The sequence below is a fragment of the Mytilinidion resinicola genome (assembly GCF_010093595.1).
Source record: "Mytilinidion resinicola strain CBS 304.34 unplaced genomic scaffold BDZ99scaffold_1, whole genome shotgun sequence".
Classification (NCBI taxonomy): Eukaryota; Fungi; Ascomycota; class Dothideomycetes; order Mytilinidiales; family Mytilinidiaceae; genus Mytilinidion; species Mytilinidion resinicola.
The window spans coordinates 1,787,565-1,807,198 of NW_022985437.1; the positions used below are offsets into that span (position 1 = coordinate 1,787,565).

Sequence of the window (19,634 nt, forward strand, 5' to 3'; positions counted from 1 at the left end):
TGTAGCACCTTTCCAAAGTCATATTCGTCGAGGGACGAGCTCATGCGCTTATTTGACGACCATAAGATATTACGACACCCGATTTCCACGGATCCTCGCATACGTAATATCAAGTATTACTGTATCGTTAACCGGTAGCGGTGATGTAGTGGTAAACACCCCGAGGTAACCTGCGGGACTGCGTCGTATTTACTAGTAAGGACAAATAAGTTATCATTGTAATCTTGTACTTTTCAATAGAATCCCGTGGACTCTTTCCTGCAAGCAATCCGAACTAAAGGGAAAAGTTTAGCAATCTATCAAAATCCCCAGTCACCCCCTCTTCCTTCTCATCCTGGACTATTCAAAATAATATCCTCAAATAGCTATCGGCCGAGCCATTGAGGCAATATCTTCGCCGGGGTTGCTGTAATCCACAAACCCAAACTTTGCGTACAAGGGTGCGCCATCTTTACTGGCATCCACATACGCCTCAACTTTCTCAGCATCGGCGAGGTCGCAGCCCCACTTAACGAGCATTGCACCAGCTCCTCGACGCTGGTAGTCTGGATGTGTGGCAACCGTGTCCAAATCTTCACCAGATGTAGCCAGTCAGTGTATCTGAAACGCAGAAATAAACGTAGAGAAACATACAAAAGTGCTTTTTATCACTCATCACACGCTTCCGATTAATTTCCTCTCGGTTGAAGAAGTCCTCGCAAAGCTGTGCAGGCATGTTTTCATGCCAAGGTAGGTAGCGTTGGCCGCGCTCGACGGGCATTGATAAATCCCATTTCGCAAAGGCGGCTATCCGCAGTCGGCCCTGGCTGTTTCTTGATTCCGTGTCCACAACTTTCAGGTATCGCTGGAAAGGCTTTTCGGCGAGGTCGTTGCGATTGGTGTCCTCCAGCCATTTGCGCACACCGGGGGTATCGGGGAAAACTCGTCGTATCTCAGGGTCCGTAAAGGCGGCGAACCAGAGGTTCGTAATGTCAGAGATATCCTCAACGGTCACGGGCTCTAGCTTCAGTGGATTGGGGGTCGCCATTTGCAAAAAGAGACACGAGAATAGGGAATTTGGCTCTAGAGTACTGTATGGGATGAACACTGGTCGAATTTGTGAAGAGAGGGAAGTTGATTTGACAGCTGATGGTTATTGTTTAAGGAGACTGTAAAATACACTTGAACCGTGTCGCAATAGCAGTCGCTGTTTTTAGAAGCCCCACTACCTACACAGCCCCGAATGACGCGGCGCAGACGACCGATGCAGCTTCATTTCGCACAATTAACATTGAGCGACAGCTACATGTAGCGATAGCGTTGTGGAAATCTCGGGACCAACCTGCAGGACGACGCTTCATAATGTTTGGTCTGCGGGGAAATGAGCCCAATGCTCAACACAAATAAGTTCCAGGGGCCAACCCAAGATTTTTGAGCTTACCAAATGAGGCGAGATGGAGACTCTGAAATGGAAGTGAGTATGGGGTTTAGGAAAGATTTGATTTGGCGACTTGATGTGCGCGTGAGACGCGGCAAACATACAGTCCTTTGCATCGTGAACAACCCCATGTGCAGTGGTCATCTAACCTTTTTAGTCGTAATATCCATCTTTCAAGCCTTCAAGCCATCCAATAGTGCTCCCTCGCCTTTCTTCTCCACGGCCTTGAACACTGATCCCTCTCCGCCGATATCCAATCCTTTCTCGGCCCTATCATACGCCTCCTCGCTCCTGTCCAGTAGAATTTCCAACTCCTTTCCTGGTAGTAATCCGCCGTTAACCCCGTCATCAACATCGAACCTCTCGCCGTCGGCCCGCCGCAGCAACTTTTGAAGGTCTTCTAACTCCTCCCTAGACCCTACTTCTGCATCTCCCTTTTTGCTCGACCCCTTCCCATTTCTCACCCCTCCCTTGCGGATGACCAACTTCTCCAGTCTCCTCTTTCCCTCAGCGCTCTCCAGCAGTTTTGCCTCAACAGTATTTCTCGTGGCAAAGCGATATACGATCACGTTGCGCGTTTGGCCAATCCTATGCGCTCGATCCTGGGCCTGCAAGTCCTGCTGCGGGTTCCAGTCGCTATCGAATAAGATGACAGTATCTGCCGCAGCCAGATTGATTCCTTGACCGCCAGCACGGGTGCTGAGGAGGAAGATGTTGCTCGGCTCCTCGTCATCGCCATCTGCCGCAGCCTTGTTCCGTTTCCGGGTGTCTGTGACAGCAGGTTTGTTGAAGACCCGGATCTGCTCCTGGCGCACCGACTGCGGAACGCTACCATCAATGCGGCAGACTCGCCAATTTCGGAGGGAGTTGCAGTAGGACTCGAGAAGGTCAAGTTGCGTAGTAAATTGACTGAATATGAGTACCTTGTGTCCACGCTTCAGTAATTCGGAAAGCAGAGAGTCCAAAAGTAGCATCTTTCCCGACGATGTGACGAGAGTCTCATCTGGCTCCGTCTCTGTCGCAAAGGTTTCACCGCCTTCAGATGACGTTGATATAAAAGGATTGAAGAAGTTATAAGGGGAGTTGCAGCATAAGCGGAGTTGCATGATAGGATTTTGCAGCTTTTTGGCGCCAATTTGACGTTTCGCAATAGCAAGGGTTGTAGCTCGGACCTTCTCCTCGACGGCTTCAGAGTTAAGCTCTTCTTCCTCCGGAGATGAGACTTCGGCATCGAGCTGTGCAAAGTACTTCTGGTCGCTGACTTCCTCGTAGCTCTGGCGGGGTCGTCCACGGCCTCTTTTGGTCGACACGGGAGTTGATTCCCGCGAGATTTTGGCACTCTTATTGGGGGTATCGGCACCATTTTCAAGAGCCTTGCGCTTAAGACTCCCGGTGCTACGCGCGCTGCGGGGGGTACTAGTCCCACTGCCTCCAATACTCAGACGTTCAAGAGCTTTGTCTTCGAGGAACTCGCGACTTGTTCCATCGAGAATGGCCTGGTAGAGTTCTCTCTGCATAGGAGTGAGGGGTGCGAATAACACATATTCGCGCTTTCTCGGCATGAGGTTCTCCACGTCCATCTTCACTCTTCGAAGCAAGAAAGGTTTGAGGACTGCATGTAGTGAAGCAACAAGATACTTTTGGCGTTCTTCCGAGAAGAGGCTTTCGTATCCCTGTCGGTCCTTTAGTGCGGAGAAATCGAACCAGCTTTCGAATGAAGATAGTTTATCGAAGATGGTTGGCATCAAGAAATGAAGAAGTGACCAAAGCTCGGTGAGGTTGTTCTGGAGAGGTGTTCCTGAGGACTGATTAGATCTATTGATAAAATGTCTAACTAAGACCTCTGGTAGAGGATTGTCTTACCTGTGATCAGAAGGCGGTTGGTAGATTGATACGACTGGAGTTCCCGAATCAATCGACAATCAAGATTCTTGATTCGATGACCTTCATCCTGGAATTTCAGTTAGGATTATTTCTGATGATATTCCACGGACGTCGGTACTCACAATGATAATGAATTGCCACCCAAATCCAGTTAAGAACTTGCGATCGTTCATGCAAATCTCATAGCTAGTAATCACGACAGGAAACTCGCTAGTCCCTGGATGCTTGAACTTTTGAGTTCGAATCTTTTGCCGTTCTTGTTTAGTCCCATGGTATAACACGACTGGGACAGAGGGTGTCCATTTACTGAACTCTTCCACCCAATTGCTGGTTGTACTTAGCGGAGCAGCAATGAGAAACGGTCCATACGACTTCTTCTCCCTCAAGTGAGCAAGGAATGCAATGGTTTGAATCGTCTTGCCCAATCCCATTTCGTCCGCCAAGATGCCATTTATTCCATTGTTGTATAACGATATCAGCCACTCAAGCCCTTCCAGCTGATACGATCGCATAGTGCCTCCAGTCACCAAGCTCGGCTGACGTGCCGATTTGAGATTTTGGACGCCAAGTTCGCTTGTATGGATGTCTTCTTCAGCGGTGGCTTCTTGCAGGGCATCTACAACGTTCGCGTTGCTAGTCTTTTGCTCGATATCCTCTTTCTTGAAGAAATCCGAGATTTTCGCGCCCTTATTTGGCCGTCCGCGCCCTCGCGTGGGCAACGATTTCCGATCAGCGTGGGCTTCAGTGGTATCGTCCCCATTTGTAATTGCTGCAGCTCGTGTCGCACGACGCTGAGACTCGGCGGCAGCCTTTTCTGCTTTTTCTTCTCGTTTTCGTGCCTGACCTTGTGTCTTCTCGTCGCGGACCTTCTCTTCTTCCTCTTGGCGTTGCATTTGAGCGAGCATAACTGTAGCAAAAAGCTATAATGTATGAATGATCAGCAAGTCGAACTGAACGGGCTGGATTCTTGCAATTAAACATCCGCATAAGCACCTGGGCAACGAACCTTGCTTTTGTTCATGAGATGTTCCAACGCTTTGAACTTGGTATCCAGAACCTCTTTCCCACCTTGTAGATCCTCTTTTCTTTCTTTCTCCAACTTTGCTTCCCGCTTCGCATCTTCTTTCTCGCGGCGCAACCGCATTTGTTCCTCTTCTGCTAGCATCTCCTTCGAGACGCCATGATCCACGTCCTCCATTTCGATGGAGGGCGGAGACGAAGCGGGTGTGGACTTTTGCGACGCGGTGTCAGCGGCAGTGATGGACGAAGAGACCATGGCTTCTTGGAGCAATTGGTACGCGTAGCGGAGGTGGCGGCTTAAAGGTGCATCTAACGAATGTAGTGGGCAATGCGTGTCCAAAAAGCCGTACAAATATGTTCAGCACGGTCTTTTGATACAGTGATGGCACGGCGGGTTGCAAGGCGTGGGTTGGGTGCTCGTGGTGCAAAGGGGCGATCTTTGACGCGTGAATGCGCGTAGATTGAATTGATGACGACACGCCAGGTCACGCTTTTCCCTTTCCATCTGATGAGGCGCCAAGGCTGACTCTATTTTCACCACCAAGCCAACGACAACACCACAATTGCTTCATGTATTCGCCTCTACGGCAGAGCGAGATACGTCTCCTTCGTATAGCCTCGCTGCAGGCTTCTTTCATTCCGACCCTCCTGACTGCATTCTTAAACTAGTACTCCTCAACGTTACAGCACTATCTTACTGCTGGGGAATAGAGAAAGCACTGAGCACAGGAAACTGAATGCTAAGGATAAAATATCACTTTGGATCTTTTATATGTATACGGGCGAAATCTTCTTCAAGAACTCATCGTCAAACCACTCAAATAGCGCAATCTACCAATTACCAACTCGATACACGAATTTCTTTGCACTGACCCTTCCCTTCTCCAAATCCTTCAAACCCTCGCCAATATTTTCTAGCCCATTTCGCACTTCGAGCGGATGCGGGACAACCCTTTTCTCCTCAAAAAGCTTCGCCGCTACGGGGCCCCATTTCTTCGCAAACTCAAAATTGGCCGGCATCGCCTCCACCCTAAAGCTGCCAAACACGTCAAACGCCTCGTTGAAGATAGTGTAACCAAGCGTGACGTCAGTCTTAACGTCCGCACGCGGAAACTCAACCAACGTAAGGGCGCTGTAGTGTAGAGTGGAGTCAGAGGAGGAGGATAGGGCATCGGCACAGATCTGAGGGGCTTGGCCCTCCGCGATGGTGTCCCACACGTAGCGCAGTTTATCATTGGTAAACTGGCGAATGTCAGAGCCGACGGTGGGCGACTTATAGTCAAAAACCTTGTCTGCGCCGAGTGACTTTACGCAGTCGAAGTTATGGGGCGAACAGGTGGTTATAACTTCAAGGCCGGATCTAGCCTACGTCAACGCTTTGTCCACAGGAATCGCTTTTCATACCTTCGACCGAGGTTCATTGGGGCCACTCACAGCTTTGCCATCTGAATCGCCAGCGTCCCCATCGCCGTGCTGCCTCATAGATCAGAATCGGGAACCTATCCTCGGGCTTCACAGGCTCCGTCGGCCATGGTAGCTGCAAGCTCTGACACAGCCCCTGCCCCACCGTATACACCTGCAAACCCAGCGATGCCTCTTCTTCAAACCCCATGTGGTCCGGAATCTTCAAGGCCAGATCCCCCTTCGCCACTACATGCTCCGCAAACGCGCCATCCTCGGGCTGCGCGGTGTGGCAGCTGTGCGCAAAACCCCAGACTCGATCACCCGGTTTGAAAGGCCGGGTCACCAAATTGCCGACTTCCTCGACAATACCGGCGAAGTCACAGCCTACCGTCAGCGGCGTCTCCTCGTTGAAGTCTGTATATTGGATGTTCTTCCAGTCTGTGGGGTTCAGAGCAACGCAGGCGACTTTGACAAGGATGTACTCAGGGCGAAGAGCTGGCTTGGGCGCATCAACGACGGCGGCATTGCCTTTAGAAAGGAGCTTGTAGGCTTTCATTTTGGAGGTTCAAAGTTCGACAGGTGATGAGCAGATAACTCAGGAGTGATAATCCGATTGAGACAAAGAACTGCTCTTGGTAGAATGCAGAAAAATACTGTTGTGCATAAGATGATAAATAGGTGCTGTGTATGATACAAGGCACGTGATTTACTGCTCTCTCCATTCTTACATTTCGCCGCCGGGAGGTCGATTCATCCGCCGGCCGGTCTGTCTCCATGGCTCGTGTCGTCCTCCTTTTTTCGTCCGTCTCTGTCCCTTTTCAAGATAATAGAGAAACAAGCATGACCGGTATTGAAGCACTCATGACAGTGGGAAGAAAGTGTACGTACCGAGAGTATTGATTTCGTCAACTAAGCTATCCTTAATTCGTTGCCAATACAGCGCGTTAAACTAACCTTACGGCCTCCATTTTCATTGTGTCTGAGAACTTCCAATGCTCTTTAGGACCGCCCCATAAAGACAGCACAGCCAAACCAATCCTCTTCCAAGCGTCGTCGACTTCCAATCCATCCGCACTGAACAGGAAGTGATTGAATCGCTCTGCGAGACCTGAAAGGGCGGACAGCTTGTCACCGGGATAGCTCAGATATCTTGTCATATACATCTCCACCATAGCATGCTAAAGGCGGTAAACAGTTGTCCTTGTTGGGACCGAAGACACTCTCGTAGTCGTGAATGTGTGGCTGGGCATTCTCATCGTACGGAGCCGCGTCGATATTTCCGTACCCGCGTTCATCACGTCCTTATAATTGACTCCGCACTCACACACATAGCCTTCATTGCACTCCCAAACGAGCTCTTTGGATGTGTAGAATACAGTGCGATTAGACAATAGCGTCTCCTGCAACGTCCACGCCCGAGAGTTGATGGGTTCTGTGCTTGTATCGGAAAGATGTTCCGGCTCTTGGTGGAAGTACGTGTTTTTCTTTGCGACTCGTGTGTAGACAGATTCGCCCATGTAATTGAATTCGTGGGGTGGCCCGCCCCATAGATTCTGCATGCCGAAGCAGCCTTCGGAAGCTTCAGAAGAGCGCGAAGCGGATATGGTTAGATACGCGTTGGAGTAACAATTGCACATGTTTCCCGACTCGCGTGCCCAATCCTCCTCGTCCCTTTGAATGATACAAAGGGCGTCGACCCATAGGTACGGTATATTCAACCGCCTAGTGATTTCCACGGCATCCCGCACTGTCTGCGGAAGCAAAGAAAGCTCGATGCTGGCCTTGTTGGATCCCAAATTCTCTCGAGTAGTCTTGAGAATGGCCCTGCTGTCACCCCAGCAGTAGCTCAGTGCTGCATACTTGCCTGATTTGCCCTCTGTCTCCCACAGAAACACGGCCGATTCGTCCTGGCCAACATTGATCACGCGTGTAGGCAGCGACTTTAAATCGCTAGAACCACAGCGCGTATGGTTTTGAGTGCAATCCGTCAACCAGGACTAAACATGACTCAAGCTTGTCTCTGAAGATGAGACATCAGGGACCTCGGTAACAAACCCTATTCCGGGAAGAGCGCCTTTGGGCTTGCCTGAGGAGTGGCATCAGTGGAATATCGTCCAAACCAGGCGACGTCGAACCTGGCCGTGTATAAATCTCGATAGTCCTTCCTTCGGGTCGGTCAAAAGACAGCTGAATTGGACCTGAAAGTTTCCCAAGACAGTAAATGTAATCAGTGCTAATATCGTAATGGGCCATGATACTTCGAATAAGCTGACAGGCCGTGCAGTCTCCGGCGTCTGTGAAGCCTGATATCGCGTAGGTGAAATCTCTTGGCTGTCTTTTAATGTAATTGCGCAGATTGCGGCATCGCGAACACTGCGGTAGCTCATCAACCACTCCTTGTTCGAGTGGAAGTCGGGCGGTGGCCATGGTTGAGCATGAAGGGGAAAGGAAGTATGAGGGCAGAGTCCCAATGAGGCAGGCCGCAGTCAAGGTTTAAGCTGCCGATGTGGTTTCTGATGCCCTTATGTCAGAGTCACGTGACGCTATAATCAAGACCCTGTCGACTTTTGATATGGCTATGGGATTAGAGAGATTAGAGAGCGTTGGGGCTAGCCTTCGCTCGATGTCGCCCTCTTCAAATCCCGAAAAGTGGAGGAGGATATCTAGCACGCGCGGAGTAGACACTCTCCCGTACTACTGACTCGCTTCCCAGCTTCATTATCTACGTAGATCCAGGGAACATGTTCTTATCCGGCACCCTGTAATAATGTTCGGGCCAGCCCTGATACAGCTTAAGGCCCTCCCTACTTTTACGTGGTTCTAGATCACTTCGTAAATCACTGAGGTCTGGAACCCCAAAGCCGTTTCAAGATTGGTATCGTTATCGCTCCACACTCCACTCTCTGCTTCACCAATAGAATCCAGCAAGGACAATGCTTGCATCACGAGATAAATGATAAGCAGGATTACGAAAGCATCGTCAGGCTCTGCCCTAGATTCACTGCAGTAACTCCAAGTCCAGGAATGAACAATGAATGCTTGATTTAGATGAGTAGTATCGCTTTTGAACGAATGCTCCCTCCAGCTCCATATATATCTATATGCTCATAAGCCTTGAATGCTACAACAAACAACCGCCAAATCGCTTCGATCACACGTGCGCCCACTGCCAAAGATACAACATGCATCTCAGTGAAACTCTCCACTTCTGACTCGAGTCTCAACGACCTCGGTCTAACCCTCCTGCACAGCCCTCTGTACCTCCCTCGACGGCCCATGGAAATGCTTCCGATCCCTGAAGGCACAGTCAATCCCCGCAAACACAATGACAAGCAGGAACACAGGACCAGCATAGTTCATCGTCTCCTTCGTCAGCGGCAGCGTCGATGGTAGTGCCATGAACGGTACCAGCAGCGTCGCGTAGCATATGGCGTAGAGGTTGATAAGCGGGTCCCATTGGCCTAGCGTCCACGGGCCAAAGACGATCTTGTCCTCGTCGACGCCGGCGTGGCTGGGCTCCGCTTTAGATGTGGCGACGCGAAGGCGCAGGGACAGGAGGCAGGCGATCGGAATGATATATGAGATGTAGAGGCCGATGGTAGAAAGGGAGAGGACAGCATTGAGGGCGACGGAAGAGCCGATGTTGATGAGGGAGAGGAGAATGATGACGACGCTAACAAGGGACACTGCGCGCGTGGGGATTTGGTACTTGGGGTCGACGTATTTGAAGTAGTTGGAGAACGGGAGGCCCTCGTCGCGGGCAAAGGCCCAAGTCAGACGGGAGACTGAGGCGAGGGTACCGAACATTGCGGCGATTGAGATAGTCAACATGGCGCACATCATGAGGGTGGCCGAGGTGGTGGAGTTTGTGAGTTGGCGGAAGATTTCGAGGATGGCGTAGCCAGTTGGGGTGCTAATCGCCAGGTTGATGTCCTTGATGGCGAAGAGGAAGAGGAGAAGGGACAGCCACGCGAGCGAAGCGTTTATGAGGACTGTTGTAACGATGATCCTGGGGATTGTTTGGGCCGCTTTCGCGGTTTCTTCACTCATATGGATGGCGCCGTCGAAGCCTGATTGATTGTATTAGAATGGCTCAATTTTCGAGGCAGCTTTGGATGGATGATCACATACCGATAATGCACCAAATGCATGGTAGGAGACCGATGAAGAAACCAACACCGGTGCTTTCCCAACCGGTTTGGTTGATGAATGTGGTGAAGACGAACTTCGCATCTGAGTTGCGGCCCAAAACCAGCATGACCACCGCGAAGATAATGAAGAAGAAGACGTGACAAACTCCAGCGAAGAGTTCGGTCGCTGGAAGGAGGCCTATTCCGTATATGTTTATGACATAAGTTATGCCTAAAACAGCCCACATCATCAAGGTAGTGTGCCATCGCTCAAATCCATAATCAGCCCAGTTGAGGATCACCATTCCCTGGACCTGACCGGCGATGATGTATGTCAAACTGGTAATTGTGGCCTGCCAAGCGAAGACAGTGCACCATCCCGCGCTTGTCAGATGTTGTTCATGGTTCCACTTCTTCACTAAACGTACCTTGCAAGAAAGTGATTTGAACCTTCCACTTCTTAGGCGCAAACATGTACGTCCAGTGGTACTGAGCTCCACTGATTGGGCACATGGAGGCCATTTCTGCTATGGAACATGCCAGCGCAAGGGTTCCGCTTCCTGTGAAGAAGAGACCCCATACCAGGGTCACTGGCCCGCCAGCATAGAGACCGGTTCCGAGTGATCTATACCAAGGTCAGCCATGAATGAGGACAATAGCATCTTTTGATGACTTACGATCCAAACGCTTCTCAAGACGACAGCAATGTCAAGGACAGACCCAATATGGAGATGTAGTTGAAGCGCCGCTGATGGGATTAGCAAGCCGTCTGTGCGGGTACGAGTACGAGGTGTGACGATCCCTTTAATTGTTGCGTCTTCCCCATGGCCTGCATTGTCGCCTTGTCTTCCAGGTCGATGCTCGACGACTCTGGCGAGACGGGGGCGACATGGTCGTCGGAGACGGTGGTCTCAAACTGCTTCTCGGCCATTTGGAATTCGGTGTCGAGTTGTTCGAGAGCTGCGTATGCTGCTCTTCGCTTGCCCGAGAGTAGTGGCATACAACGCTCTTAAAGGAAACGAGAATCAGGGTCCGGGAGACAGCTGGGTTTTGAATTGAGATAAAACCGGCAACATGGCCTAGCACAAGGGCAATGCTAAAGACAAATGGGCCGCGTTCTCGAGTCGAGGGCCTGGTTAACCACTCCTCCGACTAGCCCTCCCGGGCTGCTGGGTTGCGCACGCGACGGTGGTGTTGCTTTGGCGTCCCTTGTTGCGGGGCGTGACGCCTTGACGAGGCCAGACATATGGCTCGAGAGTCGCGAGATTGCTGGGTGCTACAAGCGGTACCGAGAGCAGGCAAGGCCTAGCAGCACAAGAGGAGCACCGTGTTCCATGATCGTGCCATTGCCATTGGCGCTGGCGTGGCCGACGAACGGCACCTCCTTGCCGCTCGGGCCATGGTGTTGACTAAATCGCTCCGAACCCTCCGCCCTGCAGTGCTTGACAAAGACTCCGCAAGCATGCCAGCCTACGCGAATCAACGATTGCCGTGGCCTGCAGCGGGAGTTGCGGGACGAAGGCGATGAGCGACGGATCCCCTGATGGCGTACCATGGCGCCTTATAAACTTTCCGAGGGTCGCAGAAGCCGCTGGGCGGGCCAGCCGCCTCGTTGCCGAGCGTTGTCGAAGGGGAACGCGGCTCTGACTGGAGCGGCAAGACAGAAGCCACGAGCCGAGCCAGCCCCCAAAGCACTTTCACCTGAAGCCGCCGGAGTCGAAAACGTGGCGTGGTGGTTCCAGAAGCCATCACGGTGGATGCTGCTGCAGCCAGAGGGGGCGCTTCTGCAGCAAAAAGCACCCAGAGAGCGACATCACGCCGGATCCGCAGACCCTTTGCCGCCCCGTTAAGACCGCACGCGTGGGTGGCGCGGGCTGTTCCGGGTGGCGTCCAGATCGATGGCGTTCGAGAAGACGATGGCGTTGGAGCGAGTTGGAGCCCAGAGACGCCGGTTTCCAATAGACCGGACCCCACACGTGACCGGGATAACACTCCATCGCAAGGCTAGAGCTGAACTCCATCGCAGACTAGAGAGCCAAGCTCCACAGCAAGGCCAGAGTAAAGACGTCCCAAGGCTGCCTGTCCATGTCTCTCTGTGCACACTGTTAGCTTCTATCAAACCAAACCTAGAAGACCGTGCGTATGGAGGCTGAGCTGTATATTTTTGGGGTACCTGTTGCGCCCAACTCATTGCATATCTATTTATTCTATCGTGAAGCATTACCATCCACAGAGCACAGCAACCGTAACCAGTCCATCCATGCTATACTAGTGTATCAAACTTGAACCAGCCGTCCGCCCTTCGTCCCAGCATCATCAACTCCCTTTTCAAGTCGACGGCTCCTCCACCTCGTCCGGCTTCACGGCATCAGCGTCCTTCATTTCCTCGTCCTTGGCTTCGGGTGGCGCCTCGGTCTTCCGCTTCTCCTCCGCCGCCCGCTTCTGTCGCTCGAGCTCCGCCTGCTTGGCCATAGCAGCCTCTTGCTGCTTCTTCATCACGGCCTGTCGCTCTTCCTCGACCTTGTCGTTATATCGTTGGATGATTGGGCCAGCAACAGAGCGCATCTCCTCGATCTTGCTCACGTAGACGGCCTTTGTTGTGTCGTCGCCCTCGTCATAGAGCCACTCCTATATACAAGTTAGCCAATCCGCACAAATCCCTAACTTAGTCCATTAGTGACAATGAGCTTACCTCGATTGCCTCTGCCTTGGCATTGACCTTCGCTTTTTCATCATCGTTGCAGAAGTCAGCGTACGTGGTGTAGATCTTGTCCTTCATATCGTAGATGAAAGTTTCCAGGTCGTTCTTCATGTGCTCTGTGTCCTGGACAAGCTTATCCTCCATGAACATCTGGTTCTCCTTCTCCATCGCAATTTCCTTGCTTGCTTGATCCATGGCGGAGGTGCCAGCAGATAGGGGAAGATCGCCCTTGCGAGCCTGCTTCTTAACCTTTCGCGTCTTCGGCTTTTCAGCATCGTCTTTGGCGTCAACGTCCATCGCCTGTGGGTTCAAATCAGTTAGCTCATCTGGTGCCAAGCGTAACGCGGACGTAGGCATTACAGGAGGGACTTCATGCTTCGGCCTTTTCGAAGCGCGCAGGGGTACGGCAGGCTCTGTGCTGCTACTGCGAGCACGACCATTGGTGCCGTACACCTGCGCGTCGCTACTCAGGTCAGCCGAGGAATCGAGAGGACGTACATCACCATCTTTCTTCTCGCCCTCTTTTGGCGCCTCAGGTATCGGTTCCTCCACTTCCTGTTCTTCTACGTAGTAGCCAGACTCGACATTCAGAATGCCGTGCAGGTTCAGCCTCGCTTTCAGTTTGCAAATCATGAAATCGTCCTTAGCATCCGCCTTGACCCCTTTGACGGAGAATCTGCCGATCCAAGGGTTCATCTTGCCTGGGAGAGTTTCTGGCTTGGCGTACTTGGCTTCGAGGTCAAACGGCTGTTTCCTGTAGAATGTCAGAATTTTAGTTGACGGCATGACATTGCCCTTGTTAAAGACGGTGAGGCTAGTATCCTCATCAGGGATGTCCGGTGACTTCTCCCAGGTGAATTCAATTGGATAGTTGACAATGTCGTGGATGGAGAAGTCTCGGACACGGAACACGGGCGACAATATGGCACAGCTGAAAGCGCAACCTCGAGCAACGGCTTCGTCCTGGTTGAGAGTGAAGGAAAGAGGCTTGCCGAAATAGTCCTGAATGGCAGCCTTTAGAGAAGGTACACGGGTGCAGCCGCCAATCATCTCGATGGCGTCGATATCCTCGGGCTTTAGTTTGGCCTCCGCAAGAGCCTGTTCGATAGGTGCAGTGGCACGCTCGAGGAGCGGCTTGACGAGTTCTTCCAGCTCCTCTCGCTTGAGGAAACCTCGGACATCGACGTCATTCATGACAGACTCAATGTTCAACGGAGCCGCGGAGTTTGCGGAAAGGATCTTCTTGACCTTCTCGCAACCTGCAGCAACTCGAACACGGGCCTTTGCGTTCTCGTTGATGTCAATCTTGTAATTTTCCTTGAACTGCTTGGCGAAATGGTCGACCATGGCCTTGTCGAAATTCCGGCCACCGAAGTGACGATCCCATGCAGTCGACTTGACGGCGAGCTCACCCTTCTTGAACTCGACGACCGAGGCAGTGTAGTTGCTATGTCCAATATCGACGAAAACAACGCGCCTAGGCTTTTCCTCTGGGCCTGGGAGGTCTAGTTTTGTGATACCGTATCCCAAAGCTGTCGCAGTGGTGTCGTTGATGAGGCGTAGGCATTTGAGTCCGGCGATTTCGGCAGCGTCGAGCAGACTTCGGCGCTGTGTGTCGGTGTACCATGTAGGGCAGCTGAGGACCACGTCGGAGACAGGAAGTTTCAGCTCAGCGGACGCAGTGGCCTTTGCCTTTGTCAAGAACATGGCCACCAGCTGGGTCGCCGTAAACTGCTCAGTCTTGCCCAGATACTTGACTTCCGCGCCGACCTGGCCATTGATATCCACTAGGTTTGCCGACACGTAGTCCTTCTCTATCTGGACATCTGGGTCCTTCAAAGATCGACCCGCTAACCTTGTGAGGGAGCTGACAGTGTTCTTGAGGTTGGAGATTTCCTGGTTCTTCGCGGCCTCGCCGATGTATCTGCTCTTGGGTCCGAATCCAACGAGAGTTCTGACAAAGCGCGTTAGCATGGAGCTCTTTGGTGGGCTGAGATTCGAAACCTACGGTGTAGCGCGGTTTGACACTTCATTCGTGATCTGTAAGGCATTAGTAGATTCCAGAAAGAGCGCAAGACGTGTTGTACGTACGACATCGACGCCTCTGTTCCTCGCGACCGCAATCACGGTGTTGAGCGTCCCCAAATCTATGCCAACGACACTCATGTTGCTGGTTCCTGTGAGGCGTGGAAAGACTGTGTTTAGGGTGGATGGTGGTCTGAAAAAGTGTAAGTGGGTGTGTTGTAGAGAGAGAAGAAGTGCGGGTGCGCAGTCGCCTTTGTGTTGGTGTTTTGAAACAAGGTTCAAGGCTACAATTTTCTAGTTCTAGATATTTCGAGCAGTTTCTCCCACGCAGGCTGCGTTGGCGGGGCAGTGGCGGTGCGGGACAGGCACGTGATCTGGGACAAGCCGCAACACCACACAGAGCGTAAACACATCACAACATCGCCGTCGATTCACCAAGGGCCCACCTCGAACAGTCGCCTCAAACACCCACGTATCCCGGCGCGCTCAATGCGCTCGTGACTCTTCTCCAAAGCGCGCCCGTACGCGTCAACACTCTCCCCGCCGATCCTAACGCGCTCACTCGCCACGCCATCATGGAGGATATCCCCCCGTATCCTCTATACAACTCGACCTACCACCTCTATCGCGTCTCGCCACTCTACCATGGGGACTCGCCAATACTACAAGAGCGCGCGCTCCGGAAAAATGCACGCAGGCTTCGAGATGTCCTCAAGGGCGACAACCTCCGTGGCGTGCAGGTCGACTTCGCAAGTGCCGACTCAGCTGTCGCCAATTGCGGGCCTCTCCATCAATGCGAATGGGCTATGATTAGAGACGACTCATCGTGGGATGAGCACCACCAACAATCACAAACTCAGGAATCGACTCAATCTGTGACACCAGACACAGCCCGAGGGATCCTAGTAGACCTCTACTATGCCAGACACTCATACAATGCGCTCCTGCTACGTGACCCTGGAGTCACTACCTCGCCGGCAGACTTCACACACCTCCCCCTGCTCCTCGTCCGCATGCCTGCCCCGATCCGCGAGATCTTCCTGAATTACCTTTCCACAACCTTCGACGCGAAAGTCTCGCCCTTCAAACCGAACCCCACGTTTCTCACCTCGACCCTCGAATCCCACCTCACACACCTCACGGACGCATCGTCGAGTCAAACAATACCAGATATCATCAAAGTGTTGCAGCTGCAGCTCAGCTTTCCGAGCTTGACATCCACAGCCCTTAAGAACATCGATATCAACATTGCACGCGACGACGTTCCTGGATTTCATACCAGAGGCAAATTGATATTACGGGGAAGCCGCACTCAAACTGGGACGCGATCCGCAAATAGCAACACACCCTTCACCACAGCCCTTTCCGAATATCTGGCGGCGCATCTTGCGCTTCGACTAGGCGATAACAAGAAGGTCTACATATCCAAAGTAGTCTGTGGTGCATTTGCGCTTTCCACAGACGGAAAAATAAAACTCTATACGCCACCTCCTATCACCGTCGAGGGGTCCGAGGACGGTAATATTCCTACCGACTACTCAGCTGCTGAGCTGGCGATGCGCGATCTCTACACCTCTCTAGTTCGCGAGGCTACGCGGCAAGGCCCATTCTTGAACGAGGATGATAGCATAGAGGATGATCGAACAACGAGGCGAAAGCGTCCTTTGATGGAGTCGGGAGCTTCTGGGAATAAGCGATTACGAGGACGGACGGCGGATGCGGACAGAGCGGCTTCGGAGGCGGCGGGAGCGCCAAAGACGGGGAGGGATAGTATACCTGCTGAGCCACCCCCACCGTACGAGTTGCATGATCCGTCTTTGGTGTCGACTGCTGTGTAGAATACATAGAGATGATTTATTGCACATGTCGATAAATCAGGCAGCGTTAGGACGGCTCCTTTCCTTAATTATACCCAAAGACCTTTTCACGATCAAATTCAAAGCATCTCGGACTTGCAAAAGTAATCGGCTCTGTGAGCCTTCATGTTTTATGATCGAAAGTTCACGTAGCTAATGGAATCGGATAATAACCCAACAAGATGGTATGATCTACATTATCAGACGGTTACTTACAACTACATGGACAATCTACAACTACATATGAGCCTTTCCGTCCCTATTCATTGGTCTTCTTTATGTCCCTGCTAGGCATCAAACGCCGCTTTCTCCACTGCGTACCTTCTCCGATCTTCTTCAGCAAGACCCATATAATGCTCCAAGTCTTCCGCAGAGAGCGCTTTCCACATCTTGCCAATCTTCTGAACGATTTCATCTGTGTAGCAAGAGGGTTAGCATGATACATAGCTAATGAATGACTGATTCCAGGAAGACAGAGTGCAAAAAGTCTTACCAAGCTTCAATCCAGGATTCTTCTCTTTGACTTCACCTTCAACCTCAGACGTAAAGATGCTATAAGCCTCCCGCTCCCGATCCTCGGGCTTGAGCCAATAATACCCAAAAGCAGTCTTTCCCCAAACCTTTGCGTCTTCCTCAGCTCTATGAGTCACCTCAGTCTTGCGCCACTGCTGCACCACGCCCTCCTGTTCCGCTTTGAACTCGCGGATAGCGGTGCGCAGATGCCACAACGAGCCCCATCCGTGGAGCGCGATACCCTCTTGTCCGGTCTGCTCGTCCGCCCTGCGCCAGTTTGACTCTTTGCCCATGTAGCCTACGTGAACTTGGTCAGTAATGTACCGGGAGACCTTCCCATCTTGCTCCTTAACGCGCCACACGACGTCGTCGCCGCCGTACGGGATCCCGCCGAGCCAGTCCGCGCCGCGCGCATCACAGGTAGCGTACATATACTGAGCGAATTCAAGATAGGATGCCTCAACGCTGGAAGCAGAGTCCTTTTCCAGTTGGTGCAGGTACGAAAGCGGTGTTATTACTGAGCCATCACCAACAACCCATTGCCAGATACACGGCGCACAGACGCTATTTTTGAGTTCTTCTTGCCATTTAGGAAGTTCCTTGCGGAGGGCGTCGTACTCTGGGGTGCCAAAGCCCTTGTGGACTGCTGCGCTGACGACAGGGGGTATAGGTGTTGCATCTAGAGCGGCAATTCGCTGGGAGATCTCGTGGTGGAATGCGTTGCCGGAAGGGCGGCCGTCGTAAGCCCAGGAAGTGAGGTTGAGCGATGAGAGCACCGGGGCGCACTGCTGCGTGGTTCGTTCTTCTTTTACGCATACGTTCGCGTGGGTTTTGCGAGCGTCTCCCCAGGCGTCCCAGAACGGCTTTACGATGGGGGTCGAGCGGATATCGGATCTCATGCAGACTCTTAGACTAGGTTCTTGTTGGTTGACCGCAGTAGCGCATTCGGAGCTGCAGTAATATCTCAATAGACCATTGGGATCCTTGATCATTGGGTCTAACGTGGTGATATTGAGATGGAGATAGCAGGGAAGAGACTGGATTTTGGCCGCGAGGTTATCGAGACATATCAGTGTACGCTGAAGATTGTATGGTTCAATATCTGGGAATGCTGAGTGGTTGTTCCGAATGGCTGCTGCTGTGGATTGAATGGTCTTGATAGGTTCGTCGCCGCGATGGGGTCCATTGCGGATGAGGAATGCTAAATCGCCAGATGGTAGTCCTTCCCAGTCTTCTGACAAAAGATTCTTGTCTTGATAGTTTTTGATGGCCTGGCCATAGATACGGTTCCACTCGGTCGCTTTGCATCGCTGTCCGGCCTCTTTGATTCTACGAATGTACTCTGGCAAGGACACAGGCAGGCCGCTGTCGGGGCTGATAACGGAGCCATCGTCCCAGCCGTTCAGGTGATTCTCGAACCACGACAACATACACCAGCCACAGCTTGTAGAGCCGATGCCCGGACCGTAAGTCCGCTCAGGAGCCTTGAACCTGTACGTCTTCTTCCATCCGCCATCAGTGCTAGAACCTATCGTCCCAGACTTCCAGCCGCCACGTTCTCGACTAGGCCGTTTAGTTTTCCTCAGAAACGCGTCAATGCCCTCCAAAGAGCCAAAGTTGATGCCATCTAATATGTAGAATCGCTCGTTGAGCTCGATCATACAGGAGCCGTATTCGCTATCACCGACTTCGCTGTTTCGGCAAGTATGCGTGTTGCGATGAAGAAGTACTCCTACGGCTTCGACAGGTCCCGCCTCCAGAAAAGTGGTATTAAACATGCCCTCATACCCTTCGATGTCGAAGGATGCTCCATCAGAACATGCTGCCGTGACAGATTCAAAAGCGCTTTCTAATGCAGATTTGCACTTTGGCTCGCATAGTTGGGGCACATATCGCATTGGGTCTGGTTCGAAGAAAGATAGATGCTTCCCAGCATCCCATCCTCGATTGAAGATCTTTTCGTGACAGGGGACCGAAGAGAGTGCCGCCCACGCTGACTGACATTGCGTGCTTTCGGAGACGATTGGCGGATAAAGGCTTGGGAAGTCGAGCACCCAATTGACAGCCTTGGGACTGGATTTTGGTTTCGGCTTCGGCCTGTTGGTTGAGATATGCTCATTGTGGCGCACGTGGACTTTGCGGAGGAAGAGCAGGAAGAAGCCCGCGAAAAGAACGACAACACACGACGCCACAAGAGCAATACGGAGAACGGTCCATGTGGAACGTGGGTTTGGGTTTATGACAGGGTCATCGTCGTCCTCATCGTCCAAATTATCATAATTGATGTTGAAGTCCAAGTTGGGGGCTTCCGATTCATCTCGAGGCGCTGCTGGCTCATCCGCGGTGTCGGTGTAGGGCGCGAGGCTAATAATCTCAGCCTCGTCTAGGATGTGTGCTTCTCCTTTGTCCCCGTCCATATTTCAGAAACGATGAACGAAAGGAAAGGAAATGGAGAGAGCGATCAACGTTACATTTGCAGGAGAGGTACGAGTTTGTCTTGGCGACGGATCGGATGGATAGGCGGCAGCCTCCTGAAATAGACACGCTAGGAGCCGTTTACGCCCCTGAAATCATGCCATGCCACCCAGCTAGTTCCACGAGGCAAATTCTTGATAGGTCCGGTACAATCATGCGCTTTCAGTGCTCAAACTCTCGAAAGCATGTAAACTAATCTATGATCAGCA

The 19,634-nt window shown here is 52.0% G+C and overlaps 8 protein-coding genes across 8 annotated transcripts; 1 reads left to right on the forward strand and 7 right to left on the reverse strand.

Moving 5' to 3' along the window:
• Positions 1 to 229: 229 nt before the first annotated feature.
• BDZ99DRAFT_15401 (acyl-CoA N-acyltransferase) lies at positions 230 to 1,283 on the reverse strand. The gene is made up of 2 exons (XM_033712813.1): positions 634 to 1,283; positions 230 to 572 (listed from the first exon to the last, which is right to left on the reverse strand). The coding sequence occupies exons 1-2, from the start codon at positions 1,025 to 1,027 to the stop codon at positions 358 to 360; spliced, it is 609 nt and encodes a 202-aa protein (XP_033584374.1). The 5' UTR covers positions 1,028 to 1,283; the 3' UTR covers positions 230 to 357.
• Positions 1,284 to 1,590: 307 nt separating this feature from the next.
• On the reverse strand, positions 1,591 to 4,577 carry BDZ99DRAFT_373440 (uncharacterized protein; the record flags this gene model as incomplete). Its single annotated transcript, XM_033714872.1, has 4 exons — positions 1,591 to 3,215; positions 3,281 to 3,368; positions 3,424 to 4,221; positions 4,308 to 4,577. 4 exons carry the CDS (start codon positions 4,575 to 4,577, stop codon positions 1,591 to 1,593), a joined length of 2,781 nt encoding a protein of 926 aa, XP_033584375.1.
• A 511-nt stretch (positions 4,578 to 5,088) lies between these two features.
• BDZ99DRAFT_565169 (putative zinc-binding oxidoreductase ToxD) lies at positions 5,089 to 6,281 on the reverse strand (the record flags this gene model as incomplete). The annotated part of the gene is made up of 3 exons (XM_033727445.1): positions 5,089 to 5,681; positions 5,756 to 5,794; positions 5,821 to 6,281. 3 exons carry the CDS (start codon positions 6,279 to 6,281, stop codon positions 5,153 to 5,155), a joined length of 1,029 nt encoding a protein of 342 aa, XP_033584376.1. The 3' UTR covers positions 5,089 to 5,152.
• Positions 6,282 to 7,065: 784 nt separating this feature from the next.
• BDZ99DRAFT_353978 (HET-domain-containing protein) lies at positions 7,066 to 7,662 on the reverse strand (the record flags this gene model as incomplete). The annotated part of the gene is made up of 1 exon (XM_033714576.1): positions 7,066 to 7,662. A coding segment is annotated over one exon (597 nt), but the record flags the coding sequence as incomplete, so codon positions are not given.
• Positions 7,663 to 8,959: 1,297 nt separating this feature from the next.
• On the reverse strand, positions 8,960 to 10,786 carry BDZ99DRAFT_513659 (amino acid transporter; the record flags this gene model as incomplete). The annotated part of the gene is made up of 4 exons (XM_033724729.1): positions 8,960 to 9,795; positions 9,857 to 10,208; positions 10,306 to 10,480; positions 10,653 to 10,786. The coding sequence occupies 4 exons, from the start codon at positions 10,784 to 10,786 to the stop codon at positions 8,960 to 8,962; spliced, it is 1,497 nt and encodes a 498-aa protein (XP_033584378.1).
• A 1,284-nt stretch (positions 10,787 to 12,070) lies between these two features.
• Positions 12,071 to 14,877, reverse strand: BDZ99DRAFT_493239 (heat shock protein Hsp88). The gene is made up of 4 exons (XM_033723218.1): positions 14,648 to 14,877; positions 14,565 to 14,596; positions 12,548 to 14,510; positions 12,071 to 12,483 (listed from the first exon to the last, which is right to left on the reverse strand). Exons 1-4 carry the CDS (start codon positions 14,720 to 14,722, stop codon positions 12,184 to 12,186), a joined length of 2,370 nt encoding a protein of 789 aa, XP_033584379.1. The 5' UTR covers positions 14,723 to 14,877; the 3' UTR covers positions 12,071 to 12,183.
• Positions 14,878 to 15,011: 134 nt separating this feature from the next.
• Positions 15,012 to 16,714, forward strand: BDZ99DRAFT_15491 (uncharacterized protein). Its single transcript, XM_033712823.1, has one exon. It carries the CDS (start codon positions 15,157 to 15,159, stop codon positions 16,417 to 16,419), a length of 1,263 nt encoding a protein of 420 aa, XP_033584380.1. The 5' UTR covers positions 15,012 to 15,156; the 3' UTR covers positions 16,420 to 16,714.
• Positions 16,587 to 19,415, reverse strand: BDZ99DRAFT_457153 (uncharacterized protein). Its single transcript, XM_033718625.1, has 2 exons — positions 16,899 to 19,415; positions 16,587 to 16,853 (listed from the first exon to the last, which is right to left on the reverse strand). Exons 1-2 carry the CDS (start codon positions 19,365 to 19,367, stop codon positions 16,725 to 16,727), a joined length of 2,598 nt encoding a protein of 865 aa, XP_033584381.1. The 5' UTR covers positions 19,368 to 19,415; the 3' UTR covers positions 16,587 to 16,724.
• Positions 19,416 to 19,634: the final 219 nt, after the last annotated feature.